Source organism: Zalophus californianus, chromosome 8 (assembly GCF_009762305.2).
Source record: "Zalophus californianus isolate mZalCal1 chromosome 8, mZalCal1.pri.v2, whole genome shotgun sequence".
NCBI classification, from domain to species: domain Eukaryota; kingdom Metazoa; phylum Chordata; class Mammalia; order Carnivora; family Otariidae; genus Zalophus; species Zalophus californianus.
Window position 1 is genome coordinate 53,703,446 of NC_045602.1, and position 27,504 is coordinate 53,730,949.

The following is a 27,504-nucleotide window of genomic DNA, read 5'->3' on the forward strand; positions in this document are numbered from 1 at the left end:
GAGCCTGGATATGTATTTGAAACAACTTTTATTCTATTTTTTTCTAGGAGTTCCCCCCCCGCCCCGTTCTGCTATGTAGTTCTCACTGTATCACCATCAAGAGTAATTTCTTTTTCACAAATGATTGTTTCTTGCATGCTCAGAGGGGTTGGCTCAAATAAATATTGTATTCAGATGGCTAAAGTTTCTTGGGGCCTTACATTTAAAACACTGCATATCCTGAGACTTCTGGGTTGATTTCTTAGCACTAACTCTTCCGCTGTCTCCTGGCCTCATAGGTTCCGTGTGAGGAGAAGCCATCAGAACAGAGCTGTGTGGAGAAGAAATGCCAGTCGAGCTCCGAAAGGCATCTAACAAGGGCTTGAATATCACAGGTAGATGGGGATGCTTGCTTTCATGCTTTAAATCCTAGACAAATTTTATCACAGCTATTCTTCTCATTAAAATGAAAAAACCAAGGGAAAACGGGCAACTTGATGTGGAAGACATCCAGGAAGCATGAAATGCTAGCTAATGGCAGATAAGTGGATCTTTCTACTCTACGAACAACATAAATGTCACGGAAACCTCACAGCTGATTGGAGTGGGTTAGTGCTGGCCAAGTACCGCCTGGATCCAGTAATTGGACACTGTAGTTTAGCAAAGGCTATAGGACGAAAGGTGTTGATCTAGAATGTAGTGCAAGAAATTTTCATAGAAATGAGGTCAACTTTTTCCTTTTTTGCATTTGGGACTCAAATTTCAAATGTTTTTGGCCCTCCCAACTCATCTCTCTTAAGACGCATCCCTAATTTGCCTTAGAGTGAATGCCTTAATAACTAAATGAGAGTAGTGAGGGACAAGCATTTTCACATTAGTTAATCAGGCATACGTGGCTCACACGGTAACTTAAAAGAATAGCTGTGCATATTCTCCAGTGGATGATATGTCACTGTCACTGCAAAACTCTGTTAAGTGAAACGGTTAAAAGAAATCCATGAATTCAGATCCCCTCAGGCTTGAGGGGAGGAGCGTCCAGTCTGCCTAGGTTATGGGCAAGATGATTCCAGCCACAAGTAGTGCCTATGGGATCTGAGCAGGGCACACAGGGAACAAGGAAGGCTTGAAGATGTTCACAGCCTGTGAAGCTTGTTGGCTTTGATGCAGTCTCTCAGCGGGCCAGGAAAGAGGCTGCACCTCAGAGCTCAGGAATCTGCTCTTTCCACTGCTTGACTATGTTTCCAAAACAGTATTTGGTAGAATATTCACGTCTTTCCAGGTGTCTGTACATTAATAGGTATTTGGAAGGGCAGGGGGATAGGAATAGGCTAAGGAAGGGTTCCAGGGTCAAAATAAGTTTGGACATTCATAACACAAATGATCTTATTAAACGCTCTGAGAAGTCCCACAGTGAAGACAGTTATTCAATTTAGTTTAATAGTGTCTTTCAAACTTATTGTCTAGATACCCCTGTTCTGAAGTATACCTACTCACATCTTGTAGGTACTACTGTTCTGTGGACATAGTTTGGAAATGCTGCCTCTGATTAATTCCATCATATAATCCTCAGGTCATTTCCATGTATAATCAGGTTTGAGAACCACAGGCCAGGGAATCTTGAAAGGGAGGAGTAGATGCACTTATAGGAGGTAAGAATATAAAGAAGTAACTTTGGAGACAATATGGTTCCAGTGTTTAAATTTTACAAGTGAGGAAATTAAGGTGGAGGGATTGGCGCAATCCTGTGAGGGAAGAGGAAGCTACGTATTGGAACCCAGTTGTCTTTAATGACAGCTCGCCTCTCCTTGTTTCACCCAGCAGGCATGGGGGTGGTGGTGTCTGCGTTATAAGGCAAGTGGCAAGGCCAGCGTGGCAGGGATGCGGGGAGCCACGAAGCAAGGCAGAGATGAGAACAGACTGGATGTGTGTGGTGTGGGGTGTGGGGTGCAGAGCTCCAGAGGTGAGGGCAGGCCATGACAGAGCTCTGTGTGCTTGTCAGGAATAATCTCGTAAGCTACAGAGGAGTGTCCAGATGGGAATGGGTGGAGGCAAGAAAGGATCCAGAAAGCATGATGAGTCTAGGCCCGAGATGCATGGCTAAGAAGCTGCTTGCACCAGTCAGGTTTCTATTAAACAAACCAACTGTAAATCCCTTTGCTGATGTTAAGCTGGGCTGTCTGGCCCTACCAATTAAATGTTATGCTTAAAGGTATGGAAAGCATTGTTTGAAGACTTTATTTTTATTTCCAATAAGGCATATCAAGTTCTTGATTAATTTTTGTCCCTTGCAATTTGTCATTGGAGTTGTCAAAGGGACTTAATTTGTTGAACTGTTCTTGAAATTCAATAAAGTGAATTAAACATGATCTTTTATACACTGCTTTAAAAACTGTTCGTAAGATACCTACAAAAGCATTAAGAACAAAAGAGAGCAGAATTTTGCTTATGTAAGGAGAAACTCTGGATGCATGCACACTATCCTCTCCCTACAAACTGAATAAAAATATTTGCCTTTATTTGAACAGAAATATAATGATTTGATCTCACCTAAATAGCATGGTTTAATTGGATTTCAGAAGAACTGTAACTTTATAACAGGATCTCTTTTGTTTTCTTTCTAATAGTGATAAAAAACACAAAACCTAAAACTTATCATCTTAATCATTTTTTAAGTGTATGGTTCAATAGTATTAAGTTTATTCACATTGTTATGCAACCAGTCTCCAGAATTTTTTTATCTGGCAAAATATGGCAAGATCTTTTTACCTGGAGTTCCTGATACACCATTAACCTCCCAATAACACGGGCACATTTCTATGATTTTATTCAAGAAACCGATATAAATGTCTTTTGTTATGCAATTTGATACATATAAGACATTATATGTAACCTCCATGTAATTTATGAAATGCAGGACTGCCTGCATTTTCTAGAATAGTTCAGTGCTCTCATATCACTGATTCACTGTTGACTTTTTCTCTACACATTCAAGCCATTCAAAATATTTACTCTTCTAATATATTTCAGCTCTTTTTTTTCTCATGATCCTCTTCTTATTTTCATTTCCTAATCTTCTTCTTTTTTGAGTTCAATTGAGAGATTTCAATACTATTGGACCAAACTTATGAGTAGATGGAGTGGCCAGCGCATGACTTAAAGGGTACCGTGATGCCCCTTGTGGGACTGAGGCAGGGCTTTATTTCTTTCTGGTATAATACTGACCCTTGAATTCTCTTTTTGAAAATGCAAATAAGTCTGGTGTGCACAGTCCGGTGCCTGGCTCTCCCTCACTGTGGGTGTTTTTTTTTTAAATTTTTTATTGTTATGTTAATCACCATATATTACATCATTTGTTTTGGTGTAGTGTTCCATGATTCATTATTTGTTCATAACACCCATCTGTGGGTGTCTTTGTGCCAGTGAATACACGTAGGAATCTTAGAAGCCAAAGGTTTACCTGGGGATCCCAAGAGCCAGGCTGGGGAACACTAAAAGGTTTTGATCCAGGATCTGGCCAATTACTTCTCTCTCTCCATCAGTCATGACTGAGAGATTCTATTCTGCTATGTGGGCAGTAAGTTACCCCAGGTTCCATCTAGCTGGAAGATAAGAGCTCGGATGGGCGTGGGGTCCTGGAGGAAAGGCAAAATGAAATGGGGAGCACTGGTCACCCTTCACATGTCTTCTTCCAGACAGGGCTAGCAGGAAGCAAGGATGCTGAGGCAGAGGGCAGGCCTGATAGTAACCACTATGTCTGGTCTGGTCAGACTGGTCATTACACTTTAATAATATTTATTTTATTTTATTTTTTTCAAGATTTTATTCATTTATTTGGTAGAGAGAGACACAGTGAGAGAGGGAACACAAGCAGGGGGAGTGGGAGAGGGAGAAGCAGGCTTCCTCTGAGTAGGGAGCCTGATACAGGACTCCATCCCAGGACCCCAGGATTATGACCTGAGCCGAAGGCAGATGCCCAGTGACTGAGCCATCCAGGTGCCGGTACATTTTAAAGTGCTCTTTATGATTAGTAAATAGCAATCCGAGTCCCTGCCCTTCTGCCCCAGGATTTTGGGGACTGCCCCCCACCCCTGCCCCATAGCCAGCCACTAAAGGGTTAATGTTTGGCTCAGTTGGGGTGGGGAGCCTTATAATATTGTTAAATATTTTGTATATCACTCCCGGAGAAAACTTTGTAGCAGAGACAAGCAGCCTCTCCTACTCCACATTTCACAAGACCTTTCTGCTCCCTGGCTGCTTCCCATCGTCACGATGCAGTTTCTGTACCAGGTCATGGGGCATCCCCTGCACTTGGGGCAGGGTAGGGGGAGTGACAGAGGAAGGTTTCAGGACCATCATTCACAAGGATGCCCTCTGCCAGTCCCAGAACTGTGGGTAGGGGTGTTGTCCCTCAAGGGAGAGAAACGTCCTGCATCCTCAGAACCAGGATCCTGGGATGGGGGCCGGAGGCAGGGAGGTGATGTTTGCCCTCCTTCCTGTGTACTCCCTTTAGAAAACACATGATTTTATCCTGTCTCCTCAGACATCATCGCTCTTCAGGAAAGTCAGTGGTCAACAAATAGTTTTTGGGGGCATACCAAACATCAGAGCTCTGGCCAGCTTCCAGAAATAGGAGTGAAGGCAGTTTTTATAGACATGATAAACAGGAAAATTAATCTCCAAGATCTTCCCTTGTAAAGAAATCCTTTGGGACTTAAAAAATCAGATCACATTAACACATTTTGGCCACCTTCCAAAGCAACATGGACTTAAGCAGAGAAATTCATTGAAAAATATTTTGAATGTTGCAAAACAATCTGGCCTTGGGTGACACTGCTTCCAGTAATGAAAGATGTTAATTCAGAGACATTTCCCTGGAAATTAAAACCACAATGAAATACCACCTCATACCAGTTAGAAGGGTCGGCTATCATCAAAAGACAAAAGATAACAAACACTGGCAAGGATGTGGAGTAAAGGGAACTGTTGTGCGCTGTTGGTGGGAATGTAAATTGGAGCACGGGGTTCCGTGAAAAATTAAAAATAGAACTACCATATGATCCAGCAGTCCCACTTCTGGGTAGATCTCCAAAGGAAAATGAAATCATGATCTTGAAGAAGTGTCTGCACCTCCATGTTCACTGCAACATTACTTACAATAGCCAAGACATGGAAACAACCCAAGTGTCCATTGACAGATGAATGGATAAAGAAACTGTAGTACATATACAATGGAATATTATTCAGCCATAAAAAGGAAGGAACTCCTGCCATTTGCAACAACCTGGACACACCTTGAGCGCATTGTGTTAAATGAAGTAAGTCAAATGGGCATTGTGCTAACTGAAGTAAGTCAAATGGAGAAAGACAAATTCTATGTGATATCACTTACATGTGGAATTAAAAACAAAACAAAACAAAACTCCTAGAAACAGATCATATTTGTGGTGGCCAGAAGTGGGGTTGGAGGTGTGGGAGGAGAGGGAATTGGGTGAAGTGGTCTTAACCATGGTCACCCTATTGTCCATTTACACATCTTGTTAATCATATCATGTTACATGTAGCGTATCTTGTTAATGGACAGTAGGATGACCATGGTTAAGAATACTGTATGGTATGTTTAATAGTTGCTAAGAACTGCTAAGAGAGTAAATCTTAAAAGTTCTCCTCACAAGGAAAAAAATTTGTAACTATGTGAGAGGATGGATGTTAATCAAACTTATTGCAGTAAACATTTTGCAATAGATACATGTATCAAATCATTATGTTGTATACCTTAAACTTATATAATATCATATGTCAGTCATATCTCAAGAGACATTTCCTACCAATATAAATGGAATTCTATGGAAATACAGGAATACAGCAATATATTCCTATTATAGTAAATATTTTTTAATATTGATAACAGTGGACAGCATTTACTATGTGCGGGTTACTGCTCTAAGCAGTATATACACGCACTCTTTTAAGCTTCACCATCTATTCATGAGTCAGTGCTCTTATTTTCCTCATTATACAACTGAAGAAACTGAGGCACAGAGAGGTTAGGTAACTTGCCCAAGATCACACAGCTAGTAAGTGACAGAGTGCTGCTAGCTGTTCTGTTGTGCCTAGCTGTCCCCACCCAGAAGTACCCGTTTTTGAGAATGAAAGGCACTGGGGTGACGCCTACCACAGTAGGAGCCCTGCTGTTCAAGGCCACCATTACCTCCACCCCTGGCCACCCCTTTCTTCAAGAGCCCGCTGCAAAGGTTTGTTGGGGTTTTTTTTTCCCCCCTCTCAGAATTTTAGTCTTGAAGATGTGCTTGTTTTTGAATCACCATAGAAAGCACCTTAGCTGACTCATGGTTTTTTTTTTTTACCCTCAAAAATAAAACGGTTGTGCAGCCTTAAGGACTGAAAACACCTTTTAACTTTCGGGGCTGCTGTCGGAAGAATGTGTGTGGAGTCTGGGTGAATTGGTCCAGTCTGGTTTGCACTAGCTGACCCGAGGCTTGCGCCTGTCCTGGGTCCCTCCTGCACACACATGTTCTGATCCACTGAAAGTTGTCTCTTTCCCTCAACACCCAGGGGCCCTGCTGGTGCAAGAGTCTCTTTTCTTTCCAGAAGTCCCTGCTACATGGATTCACATTCTGGTCAAGCTTCTCATGTCCTTCCTTTACCACCTCTTTATAAAATGTCATTCGAAGCCCTCTCCCCACCTTTTTGAGTCCAGGGCTCTCTGAGTTTTCGGCCCTTGCTGAGCTCAGTTGCATACACAGATGTGAGTTCCCTCCCTTGCACTGTGTACTGAATGCTCAAGAGAAAATGAAGAAAAGTTCTTTGCTGGAGAGGCTCACTCTCTCCCCCACGGGACTTTCCATGGAAGAACTAAGATACAGGGAATGGAAGATGCTTGGCGGCAGAACAGTCCTCACTTCAAACTCACCTGGGCTTTACCGTGCATGCTGCGATTTGCAGAAAGGCAGGAGTTAGGCACGTGAAAGCGATTTTTTTTTTCATTTGGATATGACTTTGTTTGCACTTTTCCTAGCCTAGGGGCCAGGGAACAAAAATTGATAAACAGGCACATTTCACTGGGTGCTGCAGTTGATGGCAGATTATTCCAGGCCCAAAGCTATCTGGGGAGACATTGGCCAGAGCCCTGTGGTGGCTCCTGATGGCGATGATGGGGAGGAGACAGATTTGTACTGATCTTGTAGCCGAAGTGCTTAGACTAGTGCTGAGCACACGGTAGGTGCATCCTATAAATGTTAGCTAAAAATAATGAGATAAAGGCGGGTGTCAGTCAGGCTTGTTAAAAATAAAGAGGCCAAAGGCACTCTCTCAGTTGGACAAACTAGCCGCTGAGGCTAGCGTGGCCTTGGATGAGTATCAGCTGGTGCAACTCACAATGCGTGTATGTGTGTGTGTGTGTGTGCGCGCACGCACACGTGCGAGTGTGATGCATATCAGATACCACTCATCATTTACAGTAGTCTGTGGGTCCTTCCAAGCACCAGAGCCAGAGCGGCACCCTCGGCTGCCCTATGTAAAGGCTGTGCCCACTGGCCATCTCACTCCCTAACCCATACTGATTCCTAACGACTTGTGGTTCCGCCGAGCAATGTCAGTTTATGCCAACTTTGTATAAATTGTATGAATAATGCAAAATTTGTCCTTAATCTTTAAATTGTTTCTTTTGTCAACCTGTCCTCCTCATGGTCCTGTTAACCTTGTGTCACCTTCTGCCAGAGGCCTGGGGTGGGGAGGACCCGCTTGGGCACTTACCACGGTGCAGCAGAGGGGCCAGAACCACCAGAGGAGAGCCAGGGCCAGCAGCAGGAACAGGATCAGCAGGGCAATTGCCAGGATGGAGCCATCGGACTGTGGGGCCAAGAAGGAAGATGGTCAGCAGTGGGGCAGGCCATGTGTGCGCCCAGCGACACCTGGAGCCTCCCCCTCCCCGCCCTCCCATCCCTAATATGCAGATTTGGGGCCCAGAGAAGAGCACAGCTTGCCAAACAAATGGTTGAAACTCTGCCCAGCATTCTGGGCAACACACTCCACATAGCCAATTCTCACGAGAAATGGATTTGTCCTTTCAGAAGGCCCCACTCTTCTCTTTGGACAACACGCTGAAGGACCAACCGTGCGAGAGCCAGGGAAGGTGCAACGGGACGTTGAGGTGGCCCATCACCCGCTGCCTGGTGACATGCCCCTACTCTCTGGCTCTGCTATTCCTGCCCCGCACTCAGGGCCCTTCTGCTCAGGATTCAGCCTGCTCCCCCGGACTCGTTCACAGAGATGCCCATCACGGATTCATGCTGCAGAGTCTAGAGCCCGCTGACAGGATGAGATAAAGCAGATGGATTCTAGGGAGGCAGGGGGAGCTGCTGGTACAGAACCTGGGAGGCCAGGGGAATGGTTGGCTGAGTCAGCACTACTGTCAGATCAAGTGGCTGTCAAGTTGGGGCCAGGGGGTGAGGCAGGCGCCCAAGACAAATCGTGCCCATTTCGAAACATGCCAAGGCTGGTCCTGAAAGTAGACATGGTTGCCATGGCCTGCGATGGTGGTTAGCTTTTAGCAAACAGAGATCCCGCTCCGTGTCAGGATCCTACAGCTGCTAGCTCACGCAAGCCGATTTAAGTCTCCTCCACCTGCCCTCGCTTCCAGCTGCCGGGAGTGGAAACAGGCACAACTTTTGGGGGGGTGGGAGGAGCGGGCAGGTTGAGGAGCAGATTGTCACAGGTATTAATTGTCATGGTACTCTTTCTGAGCAAAGCTGGAAATTCCACTTTTAGGCCCCCCAAATTATCACGTATGGTCACACCTAAATGTTATTTTCAATTAAGGACTGGCTAATAATACATTATAGAACTACCGTGCCATTGATTACCATGTAGACGTTGTTTTCAAATAATATTTAAATGAGTGAATGACATGAGAAAACATTCCTGATATAATGAGTGGATTTATGTATAAATGTCAGGAGTGAGAGAGAAAGACTGAGGGATATTTATTGAAGTATTAATAGTGGTTTTGCGGGTAGTGGGTTTACAGTAATTTTCTGTAAAAAAAATCTGTCTTTTGGGGCGCCTGGGTGGCTCAGTCATTGGGCGTCTGCCTTTGGCTCGGGTCATGGTCCCAGGGTCCTGGGATCAAGCCCCGCATCGGGCTCCCTGCTCCGTGGGAAGCCTGCTTCTCCCTCTCCCACTCCCCCTGCTTGTGTTCCTGCTCGCGCTGTCTCTCTCTCTCTGTCAAATAAATAAAAAAATTAAAAAATGTATATTAAAAAAATCTGTCTTTTTTTTTAACAATTTGTAGTAAGAAGATAAACTACTGAAGTTCTTCTTTGAAAATCTGTCCTTGGACTCCCCACTTTGGTGTCCAAGTTCGCCTGGCCCAGAGGTTCTTACCCAGGGCTCATGGACCTATGGGGTACACAGAGGGGTTCAAGGGGATGGAAGCTTGTGACCCTCTCCAAATTACACCGTGATCATCATGACCTGTGTCTTCAGGGGAGACCGCTGACCGCATGATCAGATTCTCAGAGCTGCCTCTCACCCCCCAGCCCATCGAGGAGGAGCGAGGTTGGGTGGCCCGTTCAGGGAAGTGCGGCAGGTTAATGGAAGCTTTGGGACTTGACCCACTCCCACTCTGAGTGCTCAGCCGGGGCTCCTGGAAGCCCTTTAAAGGCAGCTCTTACTCCTTGGAATGTCTTTGAGGAAAAAGCCAGGGAACTGAACACCCTGGTCCAGCCCAGCCAAGGCTTGGGAGTGCCAGAGTGCCCCTGAGGGAGGTGCAGCCTCACAGGTGCAGGTGCAGGGCTGGGCAGCGGGTGGGGAGGGAGCACAGGTGCCAGAGGATGGACATGGCCGCGCCGGAGAGGGCCGCTGGACCCACAACATCCATGCAGAGAGGGATGCTCTCGGCAAGGACACAGAGAAATCATGAGTGTTTCCCAAACTTACTGCTAGGCAAGGGTAACTCTTAACCCCTCAGTCTCTGCGTTCCACACCCATAAATGGAGACACCCAACCTCAGCCGCCCCACTGCACTGCGGGCAGGACGAAGGAGCCACGTAAGGTGCCTGCAGACTTGGCGGCCCCTGGCACGGAAGCTGTCATGTCGAACACGGCGCTGCGCCTCACCCTCCCTCCGTGGCCTCACCACAGCAAACACGGTGGGCGTTGCAGATCATAAATTTGCTGGCACTTAGAATAATAAATAGGTTTGGTTACTGAGAGGCTCATAAAACAGCAGTGCTTTAGTATTGAGTTGTAATTTAGTGAAGCTTACAGACTTCATTTATTCCCATTATACTCAATCTCCATGCTCCTGATTTTATTTTTCCCTTTAGAGAGAGGAACTGAAGCAGAAAGGCTCAGCTATTGTGGGGAAAGGTTTTTACTTCTTTCTGGAAGAAGGAGAAGGTCTCCTGTGAAGCAAGGAGGAGAAGGACCTGGTCTGCAAGGGGACAGAGGAGGCTTCAGCCCTGAGGGAAGACTTCCTGGGGTGAGACACACCTATGTCTGGCTTTCCTCCAGCCAGGCTGGGTCCGCCCCTTACAAGCTGCGGGGAGGGGGGGGGGAGCGGAAGGAGGAGGAATGGGAGAGGAGGGGGACAGCCGTGGGGCTCAGGAAGGGGTAAGGTGCAATGAGGGGAGTGGGAACCCACAGGGTCAGGAGCTCCTGGTGGGACTTTGTCCTGCTCTGGAGACAGCCAGGGATACAGCCCCCAGTGCACTGCCTGCTTTTCTAGCACTTCCCACAATCATTAACATATATACCCAGTGCAAAAGAGTCACCATCAAACACAGGGCAGGAATTTTTGATAAACTTAGACCTGAAGCCAGTGTTTTCCTGGGAGATAACATGTACATGCAACCAGAGGGTCCTTCACATACTCATTCAGCAAACGTTTATTGACCATCTGTTCTGTGCCCACTGAGCAGACCTCGGGGATGTGGGATCGATTAGACAGAACCCAGGTGCTCACGGTCTGCCGAGGAAGTTGTATAAACAATGAACCACATGCAGGGGGCTGCGTGTTATTCAACAGCTGTATACCCAGCACCTTTTATGTGTCAGATATTGAACAATATAGACAGCCTCTACTCTTAAAGAATTTACATTCTGGTGGAATGAGGATGATGATGACGATGAGGGTGATAACTGTTATTCGTAGAGCTAGTATCTTAAACACTTACTATGTGCCAAAGACTGTTCTTTCTATGTACTAACTGGCTTTCCCTAGGCTAGCTCATTTAATTTTCATTAACAACCAGATGAATTTAATAATATTATTTCTCTCGTAGATAAAATTCCTGAGGCAAGGACAGGTGAAGACACTTGCCCCAGGTCACAGGAAGAAACCAGAATTTAATCTGGGCTGTTCGGTTGCACACCCCGCAGTTTAACCAGCAGGCTGTTGCTCTCGACAAGTGCTAGGAACTGAGGGCCGGGGAGGTACCACTCCAGAGAGGAGATCGCACTGGGGCTCTGGCCCCACAGGGTGGAGGAGACGTTGGCACTCCTGCTCTGCAGGGCATGGGGTGGGAGTGAAAGGGCTGGGGGCCTCACTGTCAGAGGCCATGCAAGCCCAGCGGAGGAGCATGGCTTCTATTCTGAGCCCAGAGGGACCTGGGGGCGGGGGGCGGGGGTGGGCTCTGTTTTCAGATTTGTTTCTCAGGAAGCAAATGCTATTGACATTCTAGAGTATGGACTCCAGGAGGGAAAGACAGGGGGTCAAAGGCCCAGGGCAGAAATGCTTTTCTAGTTCTTCCAGGATGACATTTTAGAGGGTCACTCTTCCGAAACTTTTGCATTTTCACGGATGTGTTCATTACTAATATTACTAACAGTAGCTGACCGTTATTGTGTGCTATTTACATTCTTGGCGCTATGCAAAGTGTTATATATACATTATCTCATTTAATTAAATGCGCCTTGTTAAAGGAGTCTTCTAGGAATCATTCTTCCCATTTTGCAGGGAAGGAAAATGGAAACTCAGCGAAGGTATGTAACTTAACCCAAGACCTTCCATGTACCACTTACATACATATTTAGCTGCCCACAATTTTAATGTTGCAAAACTGGAATTGAACCTTCATCATCTGATCTTAGAACCTCACTCTCCTCCCACTCAACTATCACAGTATCAGATTGATATTTATCAGATTGATAAAAATTCACTGAAGAGGGGTGCTTAGATGGCACAGTTGGTTAAGCGTCTGACTCTTGGTTTTGGCTCAGGTCATAATCTCAGGGTCCTGGGATCGAACCCCAGGTCAGGCTCCCTGCTCAGTGTGGAGTCTGTTTGAGATTCTCTCTCTCTCTCTGCCCCTCCCACTCATGCTGCCTATCTCTAAAATAAACAAATAAATAATAATAAATAAATAAATAATAAATAAAATCTTTTTAAAAATTCACTTAAGAAATATCCATACTTTCAAGGCTAAACCGTAAGAGGCTGCATGAGAGATGGAGACCGTATTTGGAATGGCTGTATCTGCTCCCATGGAAGCTTCACCCACGTGGCCCGGTGTGGATCAGCGTGTCACACGGGTGAGACTGTATTTCAGAGTGAAGTCAGAAGGGGATGAGGACCAACAGCAGAGCCCACCTTCCCCTTGGAGTCTTGGCTTGGAGTTTCAACCAATAACTTTGTGAAGTGGGATTGATAACTCATGCAAGGATGGCCCCATGTAACCTGTTGAATATGTATCAGGATGTAGTATCCAAATACATACACATCTGCACTGTTTAGTAAATGGTATTTGCTTCATTCATGAAATTAGTCACTTATTCTAAACCAGTTCTTTTGCACCTTTACCAAGTCCCAAAATGAAGAACCCCCTTGGGTGCTAAGGATTAGGCTGTGCCGTTGGCCGAGAGGCATGTGGAAAGTTTCAGAGCCCACACACTGTAACCTAGTGCCCCAGAACCTGGCTCCGTTCCTTTACTCTGGTACCAATTGCCTTGACTCCTTGGGCTCTGGCCACTGACTTGCCCTCCTGTGTCCCAGCTCACTATCTATTGGCCTATTCCCCAAAGCTTATTGCTGGATCATTCTAGGAGGGTCATGGGCTGACTGTTCCTCTCTGCCTGACTTAGGACAGGTGTGTGGGCTCAGTCTCTGCTCTCCCCCTTCTCCAGGGGCAAGGGTGGTCAGGACTGAAGAGACCCCTAGGCTTACATGCTCACACCACAGGGCTGAGTGGGGCCATTTAAGTCAGTGACTCCAGTTACGGAATTGTGCCTGCACAGGTGTGTCGCGGGTGGCTAGGGGATGGCAGAGGGCAAGGTGGCTTCTGAGAACTAATAATTCCAGCAGGTACCAGCCTCCAGGCTAATGCAGATGCATACTCCAAGCTCTCTGAGAGTCCTCACTGGGGAGGGAAAATCTGAGGTAGGGACCTGATTCTATGAGCCAAAGCAAGAGCAGAAGCTGACTTGCTTAGCAAACTCTCAGACTCTGATGCCTGTCTTTGCCAGGTAGCCCCCGTGTTGTAATTTTCCAGAAACCTTCAAAAGATTTCAGAGGGAAAAAAGCAGCAGATAAATAGCTAAAGACTGATTCCTACCATTGTTATTTTTCCAACAGCCTAAATATCAGTGCAAGTTAAATTCTTGTTTTATTTAAAAAGTGAAAAGAAAGTTTAAAAAAATCAACATGGCTTTTGAATTAGAAAAATATTTGGCAGGAGGTGGGGGGCTCGGGATGTGTGACTAGGGCTGCAAGGCAGGTGGGAAAGCGAGCAGAATGAGGTGGTGTCTCTTCCAGTTGCGGGGGGTGGAGGGGGGAAATAATCCGTTTCCTTCGGTGAATAGTTTCATGCTTTCTTAAATCCGAGGGCAGGCGATGCTCAGCCCTGCTCCCCCGCTCCGATCAGGTTATGGTTGTTAGAGTGACCATCCCCGAGGGCTGCCTGGCTTGAAAGGCCAGATGCCCGCCTCCTAGCTTTCTTTAATTCCTTCAGTTCCCAGCTCACCGAATGAGGGCATCTCTTACTCGGTAGGTTGTAGTTAATTTTGGATTTCTGATGCAGGGCACGAGGGGGAAGGATCATGTCTGGGCCCATTTGCATGGTGATAAGAGAGAGAGAGGGGCAGGCCTTGGGACCATAGACCATCCAGCACTGCTCCTCCTTTCTGTTTTGTTTTGGGGGTTGCCATGGTAAAGAGAGGAGGATAACATTGGAAGGAATCAGGGGGAGATTGGGGGAAGCTCAGCTTAGAGAAACTCTGTGCTATCCCACATCTCGCAGTTGGGTTTGGACTGGGATTCTGCCCCATGCCCTGCCTGGCTCATTATGTAGCCGGTGAAGCGTCTCGGTTAAGGAGGGAGCATTCCTCCCCACTCCTGTGTGTCCTTCCATGTCGAAGGCACCCTGTGTGTGCAGACCTTCTCTTCCCCTTTACTCATTCAGTGAAGAAGGCCTGAGTGAACCAAGCACGATGCGATCTGTTCTCCCTGTCCCTCCCAGAGCATGCTGCTTCCACAGGGTTGAAGCTGGTGTTGCCGGGAGGCCCGATGCTTACACAATTTGGGGGAGCCTCTTTAAGAGAAAGAACATAAGAATAGAAATGTAAAATTATGAGGGCCCCTGCCGGAGCCTTAGGAGGAGTAGGAGGGACACATTCGAGTAAGCAAACTTGTAGCTCAAAGCTCGGCTGCTGGGGTAACTCTGCTGCCGGCTCTAAGTCTTCCCTGTACAGGCCCCATGTCCATGACGACACTGGTAAACCTATTTAATTCTGGACTTCAGTTTCCAGCCCATTTGCTGCTACACTCAGTCTTTAGCCTACAATAATAAAGGCAATAGTGAGGCTCACCTATCATTTTGGGGGCATCTCATCTGTGTGAGACATATAAAGAAAGCACTCTATGCTTTGTTGCCTCCACCACAACGGCCCCGCCAATGTATCTTCTTTCCACACCACCCAGGACGGGCCGTGGCGGCAGTAACGATGAGGTCTGACAGCAGCACACATGGATTATTAACCGAGGGGTTCCGAGAGCCCTCACTGACAGTGGCGGGTTAGCTGTTGTTTCGTGATCTCTGCCAGGTTTTGCAGATCCGCGTATTAACGCGAACTACTGAAGGTATCAGATCCTTTCACGTGGTCAGACTAGGCTAGCTTTTCAACATTTAACATGAAAGAATAAATTAGCAGGTTTATTCTGCCACATTGAAGGGCCATTAGCTAGACTCTGGCAAAAATATGACAAGGAAATAGCTGGTGACCCACTTGAGCTTCTTAAAAGCTGGCAACGAGATGTCCCTGGATTCAGTTGGTGACCAATGATGCCAAAGGGCACGCCAGGACGCAGCGAGGCGGGTGGTGACGGCGTAAGGCTACCCGGTGGCCCCTCTTCATCTCCTCCCTCCACCCTGACCCCTGGCCCTTCCTCTCTGCTACTGAATGAGGTTGTGTTTGAAGCCCTCAAGGGAAAGTGACCCTTTCTCCGGGGGCAGCTCTGGTCTATGACCTTGCGATCTCATGGCAGCCTGCTGGTTCTAAATCCCGAAGAGGCCATTTTGGGGAGAGGGGAATGTGCAGAGATCAAGAGACTTGTCTTCTTCAGATGAGAGGTCCCATGGAGGCAAGGGGGGCACCCTGCACCCCGTGTTGCGGCCCCCTCAGCTCCAGGCTGCTCTCCACCCTCCCAGGACGTGGGCTGGCGCTTGGGAGGTGTCACATTCCAGATAGTTCTGAAGTGGAATTCAGAACTATCCTCAGCAGCTGCTCTGAGGACTGACCTCTTTATCTCTTGCCTAGATCTCTCCTCAGGCTGCAGCGTTGCAGTCAGGGTCATTCCACTGTCCAGCAGGTCTTACTGATGCCTCCAAGTCAACGGTTCAAACTGAGCTCCTTATTCTCCCCTTCAAGCTGTTGTCCTCTCCTCATTCACTGGCACTACTCACCAACCTCACCTCTTCTCGGTCCTCATTCACTGGCACTACTCACCAACCTCACCTCTTCTCGGTCCTCATTCACTGGCACTACTCACCAACCTCACCTCTTCTCGGATCTGGCCCTGTCTACTCCTCCTCAACACCACGGATTAGGGCTAGAAACTTATTATTTCTTTCCTGGACAGTGGCAGCTCTCTCTTCCCTGGTTTCTCCACCACTATCTTGCTACCCCAAATTCCATCCTCTACAGCAGCATCTAGATTCATCCATCTAAAATGTTGTTCTGATAGCTCTAACGGCTCCTCATCGTTTGCATGATTTTGTAACATTTGAGAATTTGATGAAAGTGACACACCCCTTTCCTCAGAAAAGTACATAAGTACACATTCACGTTTACACACAAGCTCACAAATTTTGGTGACAATTTCAGGGCGTCCATCAAATCCCCAGAACCCATGATGGGTCCTCGGCTCGAGGCCCTTCACAGAGAGGCCTCTCTTTTTTCTCCAGCCTCCTCTCCTCTCCACCTCCCACCTTACACTTTGTGCTTTGACAAAAGTAAACGTGTGCACCCCTCGCTCTCCTCTCCTCTTGTGTTCTTCTCCCTGAAACACCCTTTCGTCCTTTCATTGCTTGGGTAGCTGTTTCTCATCTTTCACGTCTTAGCTCAGGCAACACCTGATTCATTCCTACCTTGCCTACTTATTGAACACCTACTATGTGCTAGGCCCTCTATAAGCACGGGCAGAAAAGATGGACATAGTCTTCGTGATCACTGACCTTGAAGTTGAGTGGGGAACACAGACAAGAAAACATTACCAATGAACCCTGAGTTTGTGCTCTCATTTTATATGTCTACCTTAGCATTTACTGTATATTACAGAAATAATATCATTATGGGCTTGTCTCTCTCACCGAACTGTAAGCCCCTAGAGGACACAAGTCTGAATTTACCCATCTTTGTAACATGGAGACATAGTACAGTGTTTCAAACATAAAAGGATTTATCACTCAAGTATTTATTAGGTGGGGGGAAATTAGGATTTAGCAGGTTAATGCCTTCCACCGCTAGTAGGTGGCACCGGAACTGATGTTTCCCTAGGCGGCTCACCCCCCTCCAAGGCCCCATCGCTGGAAACAGCTCACTAACCTCACTGCAAAAAGCTTGGGCTTTGGAATCAGGAAAGGATATTTAAATCCTAATTCTTCCACTTATTAATATGTAGACTTTAAAATATTAATATGTAGACTTTAGATAAGTTGTTCAACTTCTCTTAAACTTCCTTTTCTCTATACATATATGAAGTTGAGATAATTCCTACTTCCCAGGATTGATTTGATCCTTAATGAAATAAGAGATGTAAAGATCCTGGCATATGGCCATCCTTCAACAGATGTGATTTCCCTTTCTATGCCCCCTTGCTTCTATACCCACGTCATGTTCCTGTTGATGTGCCTGGGCTTGGTCTAGGCGAATGAATTTGATTCCCGTAAACGGTCTCCTGCTAAATGTGGCTGGAGCTATGGTGTTAGTGGGTGGTCCCAGGTTAGGTATTTGGGAGACCACAGGCCCTCAGATGTCCATACCAGTGTCAAGAAAAGGGAAACCCATGTGGGTTTTCCAATGGCAAATTTAATTGCCCTCATTAAAGGTGATCAAATATTAATGTTGGTAAATCATAATCAAACATTATGATTCATTCCTGCTACCTGAGAGGTAATCTGGGCTAGAAATGGCAATAAAATTGGTAGACACCAAAGACACTGGATTCCTTAACCCACAAAGTAGGCAGTATAGAAAAAATATTAAGTGAGAATTACCTAAGCCCTAGTGAAACTCCTTTTAAAAAGTATGGCTATAAAGTAATGAGGCTGTTCTTGTAGTGAACATAGCAAAACCCCCACATCCAAATGAATCTCATTCCCTCCAAACTTAGTGGCTTTGGACGCTGGAGACTCTCCAATGATACGATTGCTCAAAACAATCCTGAAACACCTCCCTTAGAACTGTTTTTGAAACCAATTTATAGGCCACAAAAAGAAAATCTTCTACCTTCTTAGTCACGTTTTGCTTTTCACCAAGGAGGTTCCCAGCTTGATTAGCTACCATTCACCAGACCCGGTTCCCACAACTTCTAGGGATTGTTTCCATTTCAAAGGGTGATGTTTCCTTATTCCCCTATTGAGGATATTCAAATACCGTAACTTCGAAGTGATGGTAATTTCAGAGGAGTGCAGAGGATAGTTGGCATTGTGACAGGGTTGTTGGAGAAAGGGTATGGCTTTCCGAGGTAAATATTTTAAAGGACTAGCAATCATTTGGATGTGCAAATTCTAGTTTGCTATAAATCTTATGACTTTATGCCTTATGTGAATAAAACCAGAAGGACTTAGATAAGCCATCATTGGTATGGGATTGAGGGGAGATTGAAGCCACACTCCTTCAAGTTCAAGCTCTGAGGTCCTTTGTCATGGAAGGACACTCCATATCAAGGCTCTCCAGCATCATCTTGGTCTTCTTGTCACCCTGAGCCAGTAGAGACACTTCATCTCACTCACAATGGTAAGGGTGATAATAAGTAAATCTTGGATTCATTCAACATTTTCTTTCTCTCCATAAAATGCATAGAGCTTGTTAATCAAAACCAGTTTTTAGAGAATGATTCAGACAAGATGCAGCTCATTAGTACTCAAAATGCCTTAGTTCCTGTGAGTGGGCTGTTGAAATAGGATTAGACAGAAAGTTCCTTAGTAATGTTCAAATATGATGGCACTGGAAGAGAAAGGCTAATTTCTTTTTTCCATTTTTTGTTTCATTACAGGGACTTGCCTTTAATGTAGCTTTTTATTTAAGGTATAAGCTTAATTGGTTTTCTTGGTCATCCCTCCCATATTAGTCAGCATCATTATTACCTATTATCAGCAAGTAAGCATACCTACTGTATACTGTTAGCTGTTGCCTTTGATTATAAACTTGGACAGGTAGAAGCCAGGCCTATGATTTGGGTGGTGCCTCACATACATAGATGCTTACCAGTGGTGACCATGATGACTGATTCCTCAAAACTATGTCTCTAAACTGAATTATAGAGTCTCTGGAAACCAACTAATCATTTTCTGTTGAGTTTCTAACATACAGTCAGCAGCAGGAGACACAGAAACAAGAACACAGACTCTACTCTTGTAAGATGTCATCACTGTCCAGTTAGAAAGTCAGGACTAGTTCACAGGGCTCACTCAAGGAGCAGCACAGGGTATGTGGAGTTAAACTTGAAATGATGCTGCAAACCACAGTACTTGAACTCAGAGCAGAGAGAGTTCAGGAGGCTTGCCAAGGTCAGTGAGGCATCCTGGGGCAGGTCCAGGCAGCACTTGGCAGGCCTTGAAGCCACCGTGAAATTTGGGTAGGTGGAGAAAAGGAGAGGGCATTCCAGAAGGAAAGTGAAATGTGATCAAAGGCGAGAAGTAGGGATGGACATCACTTTATTTAGAGTGAGGAGGTATGGAATGCAAATTTTTGATCATTGTCAAACATTTTTATCTATCAGGAATCAATGCATTCACAAATTTTAAGGCCAGCAAGTAAAGGTCAACCGAGGTTGCCGATTGGATTCTATCAGCAGCAACATTTGTTAGATATTCATTTAAGTTGAGTTTGTACCTTTATACACATTCTCAAAACCTTGAACTTTCAGATACCTTTTCCAATTCCATGAGTTTGGGAAATGAAGGTAAAAGAAATTGCCTTAGCTGCACCTTTCATATTGCCTTGGCCTGCAAATGAAGCAGTTCTCCTGACACCGGGTTGTGTGTAAAAAAAACCCAGGAATATTTTAGTTGTCACTTATTCAAATGCTTTTTAATTTTTTTTTTTTTTTTTTTTGAAGAAACAAAACATTAAGCCCACTGCTTTGGGCACTGATCAAGCTAACATCTGTTCTAGCAACCACAGTAATGTCAAAGGAATGCTAGTTATAGTTGCTCGTGGTGCTGACGGACTCTTGTTTTAGGGAGATATAAATTAAATCACTGACTTCTGAATTTCTTAATGAATAGGGGAGAAGCTGGTTGCTTTGCAAAAGCAAAGGTGTTTATATACTCTTGTGGGACTTTGTCATTCTGCAGGGAGCAGAAGGAAGGGCTTGCTGGCTTTTGGGGAGTGCAAACAATATAAATCATGTCAGTCCCAAATAATGTCCTGATCAGAAGCAGTCCTGGGACAGCTTGCGATTTGGTGCAATGTGTCCATAAATTGCCTCCGGGGGATAATACGGCTTGGGTCTGGCAGCTGTCTCCTGGAGTTCTGTGATAGTCTAGTCCACGGGTTTTGCCAATTTTGAACCATTTAAGGAGCTGGCAATTATTTCAGTGTTGGCAGAAAGGAGATCCGTTGGCCCTATTTCCCAAACTGTTAATCAGTCCTTCCCTGCGCTTCCTTTTCTACTTCTGCCCTCCTTCTCTTCCTCCTTCTCCTTCTTTCTCTCCACACCCCCCATCTTTCCCCCTCTCCCTCTCCACTCATACACACTTTTGGACCCTACTTATTTATTTAAAGATTTTATTTATTTTTTTGACAGAGAGAGACACAGCGAGAGAGGGAACACAAGCAGGGGGAGTGGGAGAGGGAGAAGCAGGCTTCCCGCGGAGCAGGGAGCCCGATGCGGGGCTCGATCCCAGGACCCTGGGACCATGACCTGAGCTGAAGGCAGACGCTTAACGACTGAGCCACCCAGGTGCCCCTGGACCCTCTTTAAATTGTTCACTTCTTCCTACAATTGTGCCTCTCACAGCTAGATTCACTAATCCAGAACACTCAACCCAAAAGACTCAAACATTCAGAATAGCTCCAACAACCCAGGAGTAGTAATGAATAGACACACTGGTTACTCACTAAAGATTGTGTACTTAGGACATACACTTTCTCTCAAGTTCTTACTCAGAGACTAGGGATTCTTCTTTTATATACGAATTGTAGAAGCTTGGTTGTCTGGTATCTGATATCTTAAACTGCCAAATTAGAAAGGGGGCATCTAGAACAGAAGACACATGCATAATACCAAGAAGTGAGAGACCAGAAAAAGCAGAACCATAAACTTCAAATAAACCACAGTGTTTGGAAGGGCCAACAGCCTCAGAAATTGAGGATTTCATAGTGATCTGGCTCATGATTAGGTCATGGCTCATGATTTTAGCTCATGATAAGATGGTAGAAAGTAACGTGTAAACATTATACAGTATTTTACATTCATTTTTGTACAAAGGCTTCCATAGGAAGAAAGACCAAGGTGTAGGTGAGGGATAAGCTCAGTCGACATGTGTTTTCTTGGTTCTCTTGGTTAACGATCTCCCTCCAGCATAGCCCCAACTTGTGATAGCAGTTAAGTGTGGTCCATGCCCCATCCAGTCTTAACACAGTTCTTCGGATACACGTCTATTTTTCATCTCCCCTGCCCCCAGCTAATAGTTTTGTTACTTCTCTATTTGTCTTGTTTTCTATTCTGTTCTTACTTTCATACTTTTGTCCTTCTCTTTTTTTAGAGGGGTTTACTCTGTTGTCCTCTAATGTTTTGAGTTCATTGTTGGCTAATTGACTTACAATTTCCTTCTTTTCTAATACAAACATTGAAGGCTACAGATTTCCCTCTAAGAATCCCTTTAGCTGCATTCACAAGTTTTGCTATGTGGCATCTTCATAATTGACTAATTTTAAGCATTTCCTTCATAATTGACTAATTTTAAGTATTTCCTAATTTCCATTAGTATTCCTAATTTCCATTATGACTTTGCTTTGATGTCTGTTTAGTAGGTTTAGAAGTCTGTTTGGTACTTCCAAAAATGTGAGATTTTTCCCAACTATGATAAGCCCTGCAATAGCACCACCACTGGCTATATGATGAAGTTGGCTATAATGTGGTTGGTGATCAGCTCCTGACCTCTTTCTATCCACCACTCTCCAAAGGAGAGAGGCTAGAGTTCTCTTTTTCCACAGTGGATGGGGTAGATGGTGGAAAGGAGGTGACTGATCAGTTTTGTTCAGCAAACGTTTCTTTTATTTTTGACACAGTACAGACTGATGGGAAATATTTCATTGAATTTAAGATGCATCCTTGTAGATAACTGATTATTTGATGAGCCATTAGGGAAAAATGTGGCCAATTAAATGATGAGATATTATTGATTATCTGAAAAGTCCCAATTTCAGAGATGTTAAAATGTGCAAAAAGTGTGTCTTAGAATTTATAAAATAATGGTATTTTTTCCCCATTAGTCTTATAATTGTGTAACCCCTATTTAATGCAACCAAAAAACTCTGGACCCTTCTGAGAACATTTTGCTGTAGCCTCAGACAGCTGCCAAACCCAGGCCATATTATCCCCCAGAGCCATCATGTCCACTAGGTCATGCTTAATTGCATTATTCAAATCATTTGTATTTTATTACCTTTCCTTGGGCTGTTTAATCTATTAATTACTGAAAGAATTGTATTTTAATCTCTTGTGGTGGTAGATCTATCAATTTCTCTTTGTAATTCTGTCAATATTTGTTTCATATATGCTGAGGATATGTCATTAAGTTCAGACTAGAATTATACCAAGTTAAGTGTTCCTTTTAACATTATGTAATGGTCCTTTTTATACCAATAACTTTTTTTGTTGGTTTTATCTAATATTAATATAGCTATACTAGCTTTTTGTTGTTATTTTTCTGATATAACTTTTCTCATGCTTTGATTTTCAACCTTATATTTATTGAATGTATTTTTTATTGTAAACAGCATACAGTGTGATATTTTTTAAATACAATTTGTCTCTGTGTTTTTTAACTGCTGAGTTTGGTCCTTTATATTTATCTTGGTTATGGATTATTTGGATTTAGGTTTTATTTCTAAAAATAAATATTGTTATCTTATATGTGTTTATCACAGAGTTTCTTGAGAGCATAGATTCAGAAAATATTTTTTTCTTACTTATTCTCAAAACAAAGAAATTTCAAACTTAGGGCAACCATTCTTTAAAATGCTTTGAGATAAAAATATTGAAAGTCAATTGCTCAAACATCCAAGAAAAACAAATCAGCTCGAATCCTCCAAAACATATTTGAAAAGATATGCATACAAGGGTTATCAAAATAGAGATGTTGGCAAACTATTTTTATTTCAGTTCACAAACAACATTTGATATCTGAATTCTGCATTCTGATATTCCTGTGGTCTTTTGCCCTTTCTAATGACAGTATGAGAAACCACAGGTCATCTTGTTAAAATAATAATAATAAAAAGTACTAGATATTGTGAAAAAGACCTTGAATTATGTATGGATTTCCTGCGACTAACTAATAAAGAGATGAGAATGATTTATGACTAGTAACTACAATTGTTTGTAAATGAGAAGGTGTGTTTTGAGGTTATTTGAAACAAGCAGTTCTCAGAAGGAGCTCAGAAGGAGCACACTTTGGTCTGAAGTATAATCTCTTTTGTATTAGGTGGAGGTTGGCCAATTTGAATTGCACTAACACAAACCATCTCCAGTGTCACTGGCAAAAGGATCTCATGTTTATTTTCAGAATATAAAAGCTAAACTCAGTTGTTTTACTATATAGGACTGCTAATGTTTACCTTACTCCTTCGCCAGCTTACTTTTAGTTTTAGAATTACAGACTCTCAGTGCTGGAAGGAGTCTGAAAGCTAAGTCCAACTGCCTGTCTGAGGCTTGAATGGCATTTACATAGTTCTGCCAACTTGTCAAGTCGCTGTGCTTGAATACAACCCGAACAGGGAGCTCACTGCCCCCTGAAGCAGCCAATGATGTAGACCATTTTAAAAACTGAGCCACAAACTGGTTATCAGCCTATTCTACTCCTTGAATCTATACAATCAAAGCAGACACTCCTGTCTCAGGACAGCCCTCCAAATACTAAAAACAGCCATCAAGTCTTCCTTTGTCTCTAGGCCAGAGTCCCAATTCCGTAGAATATTCTATGTAACCTACCATATTTGGCAATACCTTTCAAATATTCAGTTTCTCTAGGCTTTCCCTTGAAGCGTCTTGGTATTTCATACAATACTCAAATGAGATTTTACCTCCACCACGTTCAGAGGTTCTGTTGCTTCTTTCGTCATAGATACGGTACTTCCGTTAATTCAGGAGCCAGAGCCTCTTTGGAGACCACATCACTGCGCTGATTCTTACAGAGCGTATAGCACAGGGTAGGGACTAACTCGGGATATCTACTGTGCACCAGGCCAGCTATTTAAGGGCCAGGATTTCAGCCCCCACATCGATCTGATCCCAGGGCCCATGTTTATTCCCACTTTTCTTCTCCAACCAGTCTTTCCCCTGTGTTTTGTTAAACCACATCTTTCAAAGGATATATTACCTATCATTACAGCAATAATAAAGTAAGGGCCATCCTTTTTCAGGGCTGAGTACTAAATGTTAAGGAGTCACTTGTAGCCCTGGGACTGTGGGTTGGCCACTTTTGGTACAAAGTTCCCTTCAGATAACACAAAAGTAATGGAGACTATTTCCTTTCCAAATCAACAAATTTATAAATCAATGGCATGTAACTTAATGCTATTTTGTTAATATACTTGGAACATGCAAATGATGGATTGATCTTCCTAAAATAACGCTTTGCACTTCTTTTGAATGACTTCCCATTGTCCAAGCTCCACCTCCTGTCTGGCATTTAAATCCTCTTCAAGGTCAGCCTCCTATTTCCCCTCTATCTAATCTCCTCTTACTCTTCCAGGCTATGTGAACAGACGGGGGCTAAATGAGCAAAGAGAGAGGTGGTGGTGGGAGTGAATTGGACGGGAAGTTGAATAACGTTAGGATGAAGAAAGCTATAGGGTAAAGTGAGAGTGTGGGTCCCGGCCCCACCCTCCTCGACTAGGTGTTTAGAAAGGACTTGTCTTCTCCAGGGGCCATGTCTTAGAATTGAGAAACAGTTCGGGGAGGATCTTGTTGGGAAAAGGACACTCATGGGATAGAAGTTTTGGGGCTGAGGGCGCCTGGGCGGCTCAGTCGTTAAGCGTCTGCCTTCGGCTCAGGTCATGATCCCAGGGTCCTGGGATCGAGCCCCGCATCGGGCTCCCTGCTCCTTGGGAGCCTGCTTCTCCCTCTGCTTCTCTCTCTCTCTCTCCCTCTGTCTCTCCCTCTGTCTCTCATGAATAAATAAATAAAATATTTAAAAAAAAAAAAGAAGTTTTGGGCTGAGTAAATCATGAGCTGCCTACTTGTTCTCCCTGAATTTCTAGAATGATTTGTCCAGCTCTCTCTTGCAAGAAGGTGGAGAACACCCTTTTGGGTAACTGGCACATAGTCCACTAAGTCCAGTAAGTAGACACTCCTCAAAGTGTGTAGTGCCTGTGTCAAGTGACTTATCCGAAGGCCTGTGTGGAGGTTCGTGAGTTTTTGGGATGGATGGAGGAATTTCTGGGCGCCCACATGATATTTGCCTTTTGTACCCCAAAGTGTAAAATATATATACCTCTTGGAGTGTATATTATATCTTGGCACCTATGTTGTGGGTTCTGGAGGGCATGCAGGTTCTTCTTCGGGTCCTTAATATTTTGCCTAGAGCACTATTTTAATACACATTGATCTTGATATTTGACCCCAGTTTTCCACCAACAACCTCCTTCCTATACATCTTTCCTTACTGAAGAGACACACATTCTTACAGGTGTTGGTATGGAGTATCTACCCCAAAGATAGCTACCTATTTTGATTTATGGACTGTTTTTGCTGACCTTGGAAAAGAAATAGAAGAAAAAAGTCTTCTCTGATTTCTACTTTTTTCTGAGGAGCATGCAATAATATTTTATTATGTTGGAAAGTGAGATTGCCACTCAGCACAGGCTACTGGACTCATTCCCTACCAGGCTGGTGAAATTCGAGCAATTTTGGCAAGGGCAGCCGTGCCAACTGTCTGTTTACCTACATAATCCTATGACTTCAAAACCAGGCTGGATGTGCATCTTTCCAAGTTACGTCAAAGAAATAAGTAACAGGATTGAACTGATTTGCAAAGTGAACCCGGGAAGGTGCTGAGGACAGAGCTCTGAAGGCAGTTCTGGGAGGTGGTCCTTACCCCCTCTCTGTAGCCTCTCCTGGGTAAAGCCACCACAGCCTCCAACTGTGAGGGCCAGCACACCCCCTTTGGAGCCAGCCCTGACAGAATGGGTGTGCTGACACAGCCTAAGTTTCTGGTATTTCAGTGTGAGCTCAGGCCATGCCAATGCTCCCCAAGTCACGACTTTTCTACAGTTACTTAGATTCTTTTTTTTTTTTTCCTGAAGATAAGAGGCATTTATTTCTTGAACGAGGAAAGATTGGAAGTTAACATGAAAACTGCACCATGCATGACGTTTACATTAAATATTAAAGAAACTCCAAACTGTGGCAGATAGGGAAGGCCTTTCCAACCGGTCCCTGTTGTTTTGTCTCGGACCTGTTCTCCTAATACTCCATCCCAACCAATCACAGCCACAGTGGCCCAAAACATGCCTTTACCCAGGCCATACCTTTAGCAATTGCCTATTCTTTCTTTCTAAGTTCACGTATCGTCTCTTCTCTTCTCAGGTTCCCCAGACACTCTACTTCATGCTCTCACGAGGCATTGCTCAATTCTCTAGTTAAGAACTTATCACATTAAATTGCAATTCCTTCCAGACTTGTCTTACGTCTTTGTGTTCTTTGGGCTTAGCAAATATAGTTATTTAGATTCTCTCTCAGTCGCTATGGTTCTGCCTCACTCCCAGCCTTGTGCTGTAGACCCTCCATGGACTGGCGGCCTCCCCTGAATCTCGATCCAGTTGAATGGGCTATTTCTAGATCCCTTCTCCAGGTCTGCACCCCTGGCAAGAGTCTTCTCCTAGTGGAGCTGGTGCTGTTCTGAGGAGGTCTTTGACTATGCCCTGTCTGGGTAACAACTATGGTTGTAGTTTCTCAGCTGGCAGATTTGTCCCTCTTAAATCATGCTCAAGCTCCCCATGCTCCTCGGATGTGTACATTGGGTTGCTGGCCATCCTCTTAGGAGGACTATCTCCCAACCAGCTCAGTGGCCCCTGTTCTAATCCTGCTGTATTCTGGCTCTCTTTCTCTCCTACCAGCAGATGCCATCATGATCTCAGTATGACCCAACTGAGTTCATCCATTCATTCGCTCATTCAATTACCAACTATCTGCTGAATACTACGTGCAGGCATTGTGCCAGGTGCTGGATTGCAATGGTGAACAAGACACAATCTTTGTTCTTTCCTCAAGAAGCACATGCGCTACACTGTGCATGGGAGGCAATTTTTCTTTTCAATATCTGTGTTGTTGTTTTTTACTCCAAGTCTCCAATTGTGCCCGACATATACCCTATCTCTGTATGGTAGCTGGAGGCCCACTCTTTTGTGAGACATTGGGAGCCATAAAATGTTAAAAACAATACTGATGCTCACTGGGCCCTCTCTTCCTGAAACAAGGAGCGACAATTCTCTGGCTCACTAAGCCTTACTGTGAGAGGTGGAAGCAAAGGGAATACTTGGAACATAGAAAAGGGGCATTTGGAGAGAAAGTTTTATAGTCTTTGCCTGGCAACACAAAAGGGAAAAGATCCCTAGACTGGT

The 27,504-nt window shown here is 44.4% G+C and overlaps 1 protein-coding gene across 1 annotated transcript in view; it reads right to left on the bottom strand.

The window, feature by feature from the left end:
- ANTXR1 (ANTXR cell adhesion molecule 1) overlaps positions 1 to 27,504 on the bottom strand; it is a 216,110-nt gene that overhangs the window by 77,939 nt on the left and 110,667 nt on the right. Inside the window, exon 13 of the mRNA XM_027621494.2 lies at positions 7,750 to 7,845. Coding sequence (XP_027477295.1) covers positions 7,750 to 7,845 — 96 coding nt within the window. The remainder of the gene's footprint in view (positions 1 to 7,749; positions 7,846 to 27,504) is intronic.